This window comes from Salminus brasiliensis, chromosome 20 (genome assembly GCF_030463535.1).
Source record: "Salminus brasiliensis chromosome 20, fSalBra1.hap2, whole genome shotgun sequence".
Taxonomy (NCBI): domain Eukaryota; kingdom Metazoa; phylum Chordata; class Actinopteri; order Characiformes; family Bryconidae; genus Salminus; species Salminus brasiliensis.
Genome location: NC_132897.1, coordinates 33,205,648 through 33,218,585, shown reverse-complemented (window position 1 = coordinate 33,218,585; position 12,938 = coordinate 33,205,648). Strand labels below are relative to the sequence as shown.

Sequence of the window (12,938 nt, the reverse complement as noted above, 5' to 3'; positions counted from 1 at the left end):
TCACCTTTTCATATTTTCACTCAAGCCGGTTCCCCTTTGCTCTGTCTTTGCAGGAACCTGTCCTACTTCGCCAAGCAGAGCAGCCCGTCTGGGGTCATCCTCAGCCTATGGGAGGCTCGGCACCAGGCCGGCGGCGACCTGGACTCGCTGGCCAGCGCCCTGGAGGAAATCAGCAAGATCCACTCTAAAAGCTCGGCCAAGAGCCCCGACGGGACGGGGATGGGGACGGAGCCGGACTTCAAGCAGTGAGCCCCCGGCAGAACTGAAACCCAGCAGATGCAAACCTACTCGCTGCAGCGGTCAGCCCGGCAACGAAAGCGCTGGACTCTGAACCTGTGAAAGAGAAAGTGAAGGGGTGAGGGTGGGGAGGACACAGACAACAAACAAACAAACAATAAAGTAAACACATCCCTGAGTACGTGGTGTACGTTCACAATCTGGCACGGCTTAAACGGAGGGGACCTACGGCGGACATTTGAAACGCGAAGCCACAGCGACGGGAGGTCCACCTTTTCTTTCGGCTTCTTCATCGGTTGGCACCTTCCCTGTTCCAGCAGAGCTGTGTGTGTGTGTGTGTGCGTGAGTGAGAGAGAGTCCAGCGTCTGGCAGCATGGACCTTTAAACGCTTCAGTGTGGTGACATTTACTTACGTACTTACTTACTTGCATACTTTGTGGCTGGTTTGCACTATGAAGCATATTAGAGCAGGGAGGTCAGTTCAGCCGCCGCTTTTGAAAGAAAGAAGCATTGAGCTTTGAGGCTTCCCTTGTCGAGTCGAGTGAGGACCCGTTCTCTGCACACTGTGTTCTCTGCAGCCTCCTATTTACATTTTCTGTTGATTTTCGTTCCTCCGGGTGTTCCCTCAGCAGGGGGCCTGCCATTGTAAATGTCGTTACGGGGACGCTGATGAATAAAATATGTTAAATGTTGGGTTTTTTTATTATTATTATTATTATTATTATAACTCTGTGGTGGTTATCTTCAGATACACGAGCGAGGAGCAGTCTTGGAGTTGCGTGAGGGCTTAGCGCTGACTTAGGCTCGGGGAAGGGGGGGGGGGGGGGGGGGGGGCCTCGCTGGCTCAGAAGGACTGTCAAGACAACGGCACAAATGTGTTCCTGTTAGATAACAACGACAGTTGCTGTGGTCGCCTCCGAACGGAGGACGTTGGCCCGGTGACTCAGTTAAAGCGAGCTGCTTGACAGTACAGTAAAACCCTGTTTCTTTTTTCTCTCTTTTCTTTCTTTTTTTAAATCCCTCCTTTCCTCCAAACCGCCACGGCGTCTTGTCAAAACACACTAAGCGGAGCAGCCTCCGCCAGCGAGCTGAAGGCAGAAGGTAGCAGCAGTGTCAGTTTGCAGCAAAAGAGGGTCAGTGCCTCCGCAAAAAGCAGCTGTTAAACACTGCCTTCTGTTCTTCCCGCTGGCTCGCTTTTGAGACGCGGTGAGAAAAAAAGAAAACGCAAGCCCCCCTCCGGAGAGACCTGGGGAGAATGAAACGCCTCTTATCTGCCATGACCAAACTGGCTGGCCCGGCGCGAGAAACAAGGGGCCGGCGAGATGTAATTAACGTCCGAAGCAGAAGAAACGGAGGCTGTCGGAGGTCTGGAGGGATGCGGCCGCAAGAAAGTTATGCCCTTCCTTTCCAAATCATCTCCTTCATTAATCTGCTCCCTCCACGGGGGACCTCGCTTTTGGGAGGGTTTCAATAGCTCAGCCTCAGCTAAAGGGCAGCTGTGGCCCAACACAGACCTGGCGCTGGTGGTCATTAAGAGAGAAAGATGAGTGTGAGCTGTTAGCGTTTAAATACTTTAGACGTTTTAACGTCCCAGAAAGACGCTTCGAAACGCGGGCGGCTAATTTTAGACACCTCTAGAGTGTGCTTGGAAGCTAAAGGCAAGCTTATAACAGTGGTTAGCGTGCGGACCTCTTAAGTCATCAGTCATTCGGTAGCCGGTGTCATGCCCAAATACGTTACTGTTAGTGCTGCTGCTACTTTCTTCTGTTTATTTTATCCCTGAATGTCTCTGGATGCTCCGATTTAGACGTGGAAGCTCATAAATAGCGCTGCATACAGGCTAACAGCAAGCCAACACTCCTGCTCACACGAAAACCAACTGTCTCCTACTACTGCCAGAGTCCTTTAACCACCACACTGGAGAAGACTGTTTCGGTCTAACTGTCCGGCTAACAAAGTCTTTGCTGATACGAACATATGATCTAGTGGCAGCTCGGCCTCCTCTGCCATCAACAAGGTTAGGCGTTATGGCTGTTGGAATGACAGTAGATCCTATTTCTAGGCTTTCTAGACTTGTCCTTCATCCCCCCTGGAGGCACCAGAGCTGCTGCGGTTTGGCATATTTATGTGGAGTCCCACAGGGTTCTATTTTGGGGCCTATAAAGCTGATGTTAGTTATGACTGTCATGTAGTTTTGAGAGTATGGAATACATACATACATACGGGGTCTAAAAGGTTAAAATATATATATAAAAGGGTACAATTATTTCGGTTGACGGTATTTCAAGTTAAGTGCCCATTTAACAGGTAATCTGTATAGTCGTAGAGCAGTACCACGTCTGGTGTTCGAAGCTGTACAGTCTGGATAGGCTCCTGGCAAAACAAGGTGGTAGAATCCAGTGAAATGAAAGACCTGTTTGAGAACACAACCACTGGAGTAACCTAGAGCTGGGGAAGGCCTTTGGCACTGCACTGGCTCTAACACACCTGCCTCACTTTACAAAGGGCTTGATAAGGACTGTTAGGAAAGGGCAGGAGTGAAAACGCACAGTGTGTAGGTGGTCCCGAGGATTGAGAGTACTGCACTAGTCGACGATGCTGCTGCACATCACTATTGCAGCCCAAAGATCTCTTTTCTGTCCGTCATCTTATATATATATATATATATATATTACTTTATTTCTTAAAAAGCTATACACACACCTCTGTCTCTATACATCTGAGAGAAACCCGACATAGGAGCAGCGTCCGAACGCTGATGACCTGTGGAATATACTGCAGTCAGTGGTTTGCTGACTTCAAGCTTTTGGGATGTGGCCTGAAGTCTGTAGGAATTGCACAACTCCCAGCCAGGCCTGGCCAACGGGGCGCCGTTCGAAGTTTAGGACAGGGTCGGGTGGGTCAGATACCTTCTCTACTGAATGGAAGTGTCGCTCGAGGACTGGCTGAAGCAGAGCGGGGCACAATCTAACCCTGGGCGAACAGTTTCAAGTTGAATGTACCTTAGGTCTTTTTTTTTTTTTTTTTTGCGTTCCCATGGAAACGCTCAGACGGATACATCTCCAGATTTACCCCGAAGAATTAGTTCTGTGCTGGGACACAGCCGATCTGTTGTCTTGGTAGACACCATTCCAGGGAAAGCTTAATTAATGTACTGGTGTCCGTACTTGGTGTAAACACCTGGAGCCCACCGCAGTCAAAACAATGTATGAGGTAAAAAGTTATATTTTTGAATATTTGTTTTTACTCAAGAATAAAATAAATAAATAAATAAATAAAATAAAATAAATATATATATATATATAAAATTATCTTTACTTTACTTGGTCTCTTCACTGATGACGTATGTATTTGGACGCAGGGAGGTTTCTGTACATAGTATGGAAAGCTCGTCTGAAACGTTTTGCACTCATTTGCAGCAAAGGTGATGAATTGAAGGCTGATTGTATCAACATAATAAACCCTGCTCATATTTTTATAGATTTATTTTGCCAAAAAAAATAGTGTTAGATTGTGCCCCCCTTTTCCTCGAGGTAAACTGTATGTATGTTGTTGAATCTTAAACCAGAAAAAGAAGAGGGAAAAAAAAAGGCTGCCACTGTGATGGTGTGTGAACCACTTTGATTTCCATTTGATGTATTTTGTATGAGAAGCTACAGCTACAGTATTCCCACGACGAGACGTTCTGCAAGGTTATTAAAACAGTATATTTTACAGGCTATATGCGCGTCAGAGCTAATATGAATGACCAAACTACGTATTTTTATCATTTGCCTCATTCCCAGTCATTGTATTTTACTGAAATGTACTGTACTTCTGTGCTCATAACCGAGAGATTTTATTAGGTAGGCGAAATAAAATGGATATATATATATGAAATGCTAAAACATCACTCAGTCCTTGAGAAACTTATCCAGTCAGAAATGTTCACAGAACCAGGAGTCTGAAGAGATGAACGCCTCGAAAGCTATTACTACACCAGACTGTGAGGAATGCACTGCCTGATACGCCTGTTTTCAGCCTCAAATCCATTCATGGTGGAGGGATACATGCAGAGCGCTGCACCGCAAAATAGTCCCTAAAGCAAACGTGTTTCGTTCAGATTTCCCACCATTTCACCCTCATCATCATCACCATCATCATCATCATTCCCTATACCACTCAGACGACATAAAAACTCTTGAGGGGTTTTCATAAAGCAGCTCACAATAAGGACCCTGAGGTATAATCAGATTTTGTGACTGAAAGTGGAATCCCCCCCCAAAGCACACGAGACATTGAGTCATTTCTGTTGTGTGTGTTAGGGTTAGTCCTAAAAGTCCTGTGGTTACTGCTGTATATGCTGAATGTTGTACAGCACCGACGGGGCTGAGTCATCTAAATCAACCGCACTGAGAAGGACGAGGGTTTTTGTTTTTTTTCTTATTTCTTTTCTTTTTACTAGTGAGAAATCTTTCGTTCGGTATCGCCAGGCCAGCTTTGTGGTATACTGTATAGCTACTGTATCTACACTTGGGGACGTTTTGGATGTTTTCTGTACAGTAGACTTGCTGATGTATCTGCAGTCTTTTGGAAATAAATGTACAGCTGAACACCGGTGACTTGGACCCGTCCCTTTTTTCAGCTGGTGACACCAGTACCAATGGGACCGGTTCACTCTTTCTGTCTAGCAGCTGCACTGGTGGAACTGGAGCAGTCGGCTGTCCGCGAGTGCTCTTCAGTCTCTGTGAGTCTCTGTAAGGTGAAGAGCCGTTGCTTTTCACCTTAAGCACCAGCAGGTGGCACCAGTACACTCTGTTCCCCTGTTTGCTGTGAGCCTACTTTCCTGTCTATGGCCATTTCTTCCACACACTATTGGTCTAGTTTATGCCCCATATAGTCTATTGACCCGGTCGCAGTGGCAAAGCAGGGGTGTAAACCATCAACCACAGCTAATATCAAACATAGGAAGTACATCAAATTGGTCAAATAATTAATAAAAAAAAATTGAATCACATAAGCAAGATACCTGGGTCCGCTAAGCTGCCACTGCTGATGCCCCGTCACCTTCCCTGCTTCAGCTGTGCTCTGTCCAGCGTTCCTGGCTTCCTAAGGTGGGATAAGTAAAGAACAGAATTTCACTGTACTGTCGAAGCATCTAAATAAAATTAATCCCCCCACCCCACCGTATGGATGCCCACCAGGGTCAGTGATGGGGCCAAGTGAGCTTAAACATCTTCCCCATCTGAGTTGATCTGAACACTGCATGAGGGCCCTGTTTGGAAAGACCAAATGAGTTGAGTCCCAGTAACAAAGTATGCAGCCATGGTAGCCCCCACATGAGCATGTTTGCTGGGTGTGTACCCTGGTGGTGTACAGGTTTTATGGAAGGATGAACAAAAGGTGAGGTTTTCATTTCTCTAATTTCTCTGGGCTCACTCTAGGTAAGGTAAGGTAATAGCTGCTCCACCACGTCAAGCTGTAAAAAAATCTGATCATTTAGGGGTTTTCTCCGCTGTTAAACACAGTGGGAAGTCATATTTGGCCCTGAAGACCAGAGTAAAGGAAGTCTTTGTCACTGTAAAGCGCTATAAAGCCTTTGGGGATTTTCTTTGCATTATCCTGGAAGGAAGAAGCCAACTTCAAACAGCTCTGAAGGAATCCATCCACCCTCGTGCTGGCAAAATCAACACACACAGATTAAGCGATCTGGCTTGAGAACGGACCACAGACAAAATCAGACAAGACCTAAGCCTAAACACGCCAATTCATACCAAGAAGGTATGAACTAGGCAGAACTGGAGACCATGGTGGCCATGGACCTGTTGAAGATGTTAGGGAAAGCCACATGGTCCAGATACTTTTAGCACACTAACCAGACATTCCACAACAAGCAGCTACTTTCCAGTGGCAAATCAGCAAGGAGGTGTATTATTTAGCATCAGCATACCGAAATAGTAACTGACGCAGTCAACTCACCACCACTCCAATACAACACTATATGTAGAGAAGTGCTGCCATTAGAATAGGACTCTTCGGACCAGATAAAAAAAAATAAAAAAAAGAACCTATTGGCACCATGCTGCCTAATGCCAGGCGTGGGTTAGAGGGGTTTAAGGCCCCCAGCACTGAGCTGTGGAGCAGTGATAGACCTGTGTTCTCTAAAATGCTGGCGTTTGAAATGAGTTGCTAACACATGAACACTCTTGTCGCTGAATGCCATCAAATCCTCACAGCAATGCTCTAGTAGAGACAGTTACTTCAACAAAAGCAAGATATGCTCATTTTAATACCCTTGATTACAGAAGAAACAACAAATGAGCAGGTGTCCCAAAACTTTTGTCCAGATAGTCTATGTTAGCTCAATAAAGGGGCAAGGGATCATGTGAACAAAAGTTTGGACCTTGGCATCCATTGCTTCCCTTATCAACAAGCTAGCCGATTAGCTCCTACTGAAGCTAACCAAGCCAAAAGTAGAACGGGCTTCAGCTGGGAGGGTGTGGTCAGCTTTATCCTGCGTGGAGGTCACCTCCACCAAGAGCTTCCTCAGAATTATATTTCTGTCTTAAATACCATTAAGCAACTTTGAGGCCGGAGGCTATGCTAATAGAACGGCGATGAGACCGCCTGGTGTCAAAGGCCTCATTTGTTAGAGTTAAGGACTTTGCCGCATCGGGACGGGGTACCTGAGGACAGACTTCTCCCGCTACTTTTTTTTTTTATCACCTCATACTCTAACGACATCAAGCTCCATAAACCTTCTCGTCACCTTCAGAAATCCTCACATGGCTCCTCGCTGGCCGCTGTCATTAGCAGAGGCACCTGCAGACTGGAGAAGGCAGAATGATGAATGGGAGGCCTCAGGCAATGACACTTCTTCATAGACCTACACGGCAAAACCCTGGAACCTTGAGTCAACATTAGGAGGCCACCCGCCGCCCCACTTAACGAATGTTTAATATGACGAGCCCCCTTCTGGAGCCTACGCGCTAGACTAGAACACAATCAAAATAAATGAATGAGTGAATAAATAAATCAAGGTTATTTAGGAGTCACCTTCTTAACTCGGCTAACATGCTCATGTGAGGCTCACAAGGGTGAAACGTGGGCTAGGTGGGCATCCCAAAAGGGCTCCATTCCAGCTCCAGCCCACCTTAATCTCACATGGGTCCCACCCAGACCCCAAAGGGCAGCCTAAAACCCACATTAGGCCCTTGTACCAACAATGGTTCCCTCCCTGCTCCAGAGTTGTCAAGCCAGCATGGCTGACCCTACGCTCCAACACCTTCATTCCAAGACGAATACAGAGGACCAAGAGGACCAAGACTGAGACCAGTTAACCGATCACAGAGTCAAAATTAAGACTCCTCTTTGAGGAGCAATGCTTTACTCATATTTCCCCAAACATGTCTGACGTTCGTTTATTTAGTTCTACACGGGAGCTACAAGGCTAATATATTCAAGAATGGGAGTCTACAGGAAACCCTGTACTACATAAGTCTTGAAGCCCCACAATCTAAAGAAGCCAGCTTGGGACACTGGTGACTACAACGCAGGCCTGGGCGATAGAACGCCATGTCAGGTTGGGCTGATGCACACATGCTAACCCGTGGGCTAGAGGGGTGTAAAGGATGGTGGTGCACCATCCAGCACTTTTAGGACGTGTTGGGGACTCGAGGGTGAGGTGGGGTGGTGATCAACCAGCATCCCGACTTCACGAACGCTCTTGATGCTCAAGAGACGAAGAAACCGCTAAAAAGATGGGCCAACAAATTCGGTAGCGTGAAGATATTTTGGCAAGAAGATAAGTCTGGCAAGAAGCAGAGCAGCGTGTTGAAAACATGTCCCACAAAGGCGAGTACTACTGCTAATCCTCCTTATCATCTAGAGCAGGGCCATCCTTCACAGCATACACAATGCAAGACTTTACAGTCTCAGACCAAAGCAAGTGCTGGTGTTCCTCCTAAAACAACCAGCGTGAACAACAGCCCACAGTGTCCACTTTCTCCAGCGCCGTGCCTTACGAGAAGAAGACGAAGAGACACAGTGAGATCAAACGGAGACACTACACCGGAACGAATGTCAGTTTAATGTTCATTTGTACGTTTAAAGGATGCTTGAATTTATACTAAGGGTTTTTGATAGGATCTATGATGTTTTTGTTTGTTTAATTAGTTGTGGGCTTGTTTCCCAACGATGTAAAACTATTTGAATCTGTACAAATGAAACAGTAGAGATGTAGGGTTGTCATTTTATTTTGTATCAATATCAATTTTAGATTAAGTTTTAGATTCAAATTTGATTTTTTTTTTTGCAGTTGACCAACAAATTTAGTGTGTTCTCCTCTAAGATGCTTTTGGAAAGCCCTAATAAGCTCTAAAAGTTTTTGACTGGTCAGAAGTTCGATTTTGCTTTATTTTATTTATCTGAACTGAAATACAGTTGTGTTCTACAGTATTTCATTTAAAGCAGTGTTACTGGTTTGATCTACATCGTGATCCATCAACAGGCCCGTATCGTCCAGCTCTAGTGCAATGGTTCGATTTTTGAGAGAGTTTAAGATGAACGGACCAATTGAAATTCTTCAATATGACGCAGAATTAAGTTAAGATTAAACTCCAAGTCACTGGAGCCCCCCTCCATAGCGTCATACCGTCTCAAAGTATTACCCCGGTATACGGTATTACCGGAGTAGGGGGCACGGTAAGGTGCGCAAGTAGCGCAAATGGTTCTACTTTCCCGTGGCTTCTGTACCTCGCTACCGGCCTTACTTTAAAACTGATCAATTGTTTAATTATGATCAAATATAGTCCTGAATTCTGACAACAGCAGCAAATGCTTACCTCTTAAAAATCCTTGGCCCGCCGGCAAGCCACATATCAATCACTGTGAACATCTGAGGTCCAGGTCCATGTTGAAGCTTTTCGTAGACGTCGCCCTTTTACTTTGAATTCCTGATTACCCTGCCTGGAAAAGATTCCATAATTATGCATCGATCGAACAGGCTGACTCTCAGGATTACGATGACCGTTTTAAACGTACGGCTACTGAACTAGGGGACATCTTCCATCTTCCTAGCTCTCAGCTTTCCAACGACACGTCCATCCAGCCTCACGTCAATCAGACGCCAAGTTATGATGATGCTGATGGGCACTGACTTATTTGTGAACGCTTATCAATAAAAATGGCGGTATTTTTATGAGGTGGGAGAGGTTTTGAGAGGGAAAGTGAAAGCGAGGCTTTGCTGGAGTCGGACAGCAGTGAGAGCCGTGAAAGCTAGAACGACAATGCCTCGTCTCTCTGATTTACTAGCTCTGGGTCTGGCACCAGAATAAATCATAATAAACACAATAATAAATAAGTGAATAAACAAAACTCAAAGGGCAACTTGGAGATGTGGACGTTTCCCATCTCCCTTTCCCTTGGAGATGTGGAAGTTTCTCATCTAGTGCAGATCTTCCTCGAGCAGTCATTCTCTTTCTGGAGAGGTTGGGGGACTTTGGAGACTCCAAAAGGACCCTTGGAGGGGCTGCCTGTTCACTGTCTACCCCATCTTGAATAAGTTCACATCTGTAGGAGGAATCAGCTCCACAGTTCAGCTGGTGGAAGAAGACCTGTGGTGACACGGAAGAAGAGGACATGAGGACACTGGAGGACATAATTGGAAAGTCTTCATTAGTTTATGGTCACAAAAATCTGATTAATTTATTAATCTTATTAATAAAATAATCTTAGAGAATCGTCTTCATCTTAATCTCTGGGACTATTTTAAAAGCTTTTCAAGAACATTACCTAATGAGCTTGAGGGGAGAGCCTCCAGATTTGGGTGTGAGGTTTTGAACCCCTGAGAGGCGCGTTAGCGTTAGCTAGCAGGCTAACACCACAAGTCTGCTCACCACGGCGCTAGCTAGTGCTAATTCAGCTGTGTCTGACAGGAAAACTCCACTAATAAACATTTAGACGAGACTAACTCGACTGAGTGGAGACTAATGGTGGAGGAACTGCTGCTGAAAGGACGGAAAGCTGAGTTTTAGGCGCTTTTCTCCTCAGTTTTGTCACTATTTTCCCATTTGCTAAGCTAACTAGCTAGCTACCCTCTGCTTAACTAGCTCAGCTAGCTAGCGAGCTACTATCACCATGACAACCGCTGCCCGAGGGCGTCGGGAGGGGCGGGAAGGCGTAGCTACATTTAGCTAGCATAGGTAGCTAACTCAGCTAACTCAGCTAGCCAGCACCACCACACCCGCTCAGAGGAGAGACCCCCTACCTGAGAGCGCAGACTGGAGGGGAGGGGGGTCTTGGGGGGTGTTTTCCACTGCTTTCAGCCACATTGGGGGTCCAGCTGGGCGCAATTCTCCCCTTCTAACCGACCAACCGCGGTGGGTTTGATGCGCCTGGGGTTGTTTTTCTTTCCCCGCCCGTTTTCAGAGCGGCACCTCAGCGAGCAGCGAGCTGCACAGCGCCCCCTGCCTGCGGCTCTGTTAAAGGCACACGTGTGCTTGATATTAACTGGACAACATGGTGGCCACGTTACTGAGAGCACATGGTCAGGGTGGCTGTGGCTCTCTCAGCAGACACTCCCCAACAAACAGCGGCACTCCAGCCCAGGGACACACACACACACACACACACACACGTCCGTGAAGGCCTGCGGCTGGGCGTCCATCTGCGTACATGGGAACGTCCACGCTGGTCCACCCATGTAGTCTTTTCAATTCATCTGTTTGTAATGAATCTGCACATAAATGTCATATCAGAACATTATGAACATTACCGTAGGTTTGGACGATGCTAGTAGGCGAGGCGCCGTGGCATGGAGTAGAGGTTAGATGGTCCACAGTGGAGCATCGGCATCGGCGGCCCATGGGGCACCACTGTTGTTCTGACTAGCGGGCCTAGAACATCCCACACAGTTCGTGGTTTCTGAGATACCACCACCACCACCCATGGCCTGTCGTGCCCTTTTAGACGCGTCCTTTGCCCACGAGGATGGTGTTTACTGTTGAGTTCTGCCATAACATTAAAACCAACGTGGTGTCAACGCGGTGGCGTGGCCACCTGGTGTTTTGGTGGCCACAATGTTGGAGGGCTCTACGTTCTAAAATATGTGACGTTTCAGAAAATGGATAATGGGACATGGTTGGGATTTTGGAAAGTATTTGGACACTCTAACCATTTGTAAGCCTTCTGATCTCAGATACATTCATTTTGGGTTTTGGTAGATGCACCACACCCTAACTACTCCTCTGGCCCAGAACTCCTGAGCTCAATTCTCCAACAAGGTGGGCTCGAGTTCACTGATGGGTTCAGCTGTAACATCACAACCACCGACAGGTGAAGTCAATACCATTGGTTGCCTGATTACAATGGCGCCCTTCAAAGGGGTCTGGGGTCATATATTAAGACAGCGAGTGACCAGTCGGGTCTTAAAGGCGATGTGTTGAAGCAGGTGTCCCTGGCCTGCAGTGGTCAGTACCTACCAAAAGTTCCCCAAGGAGGGACAACCTAAGGCCCATTGCTGCTGATCTAGGCCCCACCTCCCGACTTCACATGATCTGCCGTAATGTCAGAAGGTGACAGGTCCAGATACCACAGGACGCCTTCGGAGGGTCCTGTGGGGTCCGTGCCTCGTACTTTGTACACTGATCACATGGTTTGGACGTGATAGTGGACTTCTTAGACTGATTGCTTGTGCAAACACTGGCCAGTAAAGACAAAAGTGGAGTGGAGTGTCTGTCCCTGTGGAAAGACAAACATCGATGGGAAATCAAAGACCTGGAGAACGAGGAGAGAGTCAATATTTGAATATTCGGGCACTTCCGAGAGAAGGAGTCGGGTCAAGAATTTTCTTCTTGTTTGCTGAAATTTTAGAGGCAAAGTCCACATGTGCTCTTATCTGGGATTACCCCTCCCTTCACCCTCTTCACCCTCGGGCCTTATCAGAAGACACATGGCTAAGAGAGAGAGTGAAGAAAAAAAAACATTATCCATCATGACTGAGTCAAAACCAACAGCTCTAACAGCCTAAACTGCCATTAAATTAAAACTGGAAACAGGAAAACCAATTTGCCCTACTTGATGAATTCATTCTATGCAGTTCTGAGAAACACACCGATGGGGTGCTTGGCCGTACTGTGACTTGCACTGTCGTACCTGTTTGTTGTTGCTGTCATAACGTCGCCGTCTTCACTGCAACCCACACCGCATGCTTTTCTGAGAAAGGTGTTAGCTTGTGAATGAGACACTGTGCACACAGGAAATGAACTGCACTGCATGAAACTCTCGATGATTTCCTAGAGTGTAGTTCGAGTGTGGTCGGTGTTCTACTGTGGCTAGCCACAGAACATCCAATGCCAGACTGGGGTTCGAATCCCTGCTACACCAATGAGAGCCATTGTGTAAGACTCCTAACTGTCCATTCTCCTACCTGTGTAGCATGAGTCACATGGAGAAGCTCTGGATAAGAGCTCTTTAGGGGCCCAGTGTAGAATCATTAATGCTACCCATGGAGGCCCCACCTCGCACTGTACAGCACTTAAAGGATCTGCTGCCAACTTCTTAATAGGTTTTGTGGAGTCCATGCCTCAATACAGGTCAACTGCCAATCTCAGTAGGTTGGACAGACCAAGGACAACACCGTCCCTTCAGGACTGACCTTCTCGATTAATCGGCAGCGAGTAGGTAATGCAGATTTAAATGATCGTCCATTGTTTTTTACTATA

At 46.7% G+C, this 12,938-nt stretch overlaps 1 protein-coding gene and 1 long non-coding RNA gene across 7 annotated transcripts in view; one reads left to right on the top strand and one right to left on the bottom strand.

Annotated features, from left to right (window-relative positions):
- Nucleotides 1-929, top strand: part of unc5db (unc-5 netrin receptor Db) — a 169,944-nt gene extending 169,015 nt beyond the window's left edge. For all 5 annotated transcript variants that reach the window (XM_072665227.1, XM_072665225.1, XM_072665228.1 and 2 more), the window contains one exon: nt 54-929. In XM_072665227.1, the coding sequence (XP_072521328.1) occupies nt 54-249 (196 nt within the window). In that variant the 3' untranslated portion in view covers nt 250-929. The remainder of the gene's footprint in view (nt 1-53) is intronic.
- LOC140542311 (uncharacterized) lies at nt 19-12,892 on the bottom strand. 2 transcript variants are annotated; one of them, XR_011977998.1, is made up of 8 exons: nt 12,370-12,892; nt 10,991-12,170; nt 10,484-10,694; nt 9,593-9,830; nt 9,060-9,183; nt 5,418-5,491; nt 5,246-5,325; nt 19-903 (listed from the first exon to the last, which is right to left on the bottom strand). It is a non-coding gene; the product is annotated as an uncharacterized lncRNA (long non-coding RNA). The 2 variants fall into 2 exon arrangements; XR_011977999.1 differs by lacking the exon at nt 5,418-5,491.
- Nucleotides 12,893-12,938: the final 46 nt, after the last annotated feature.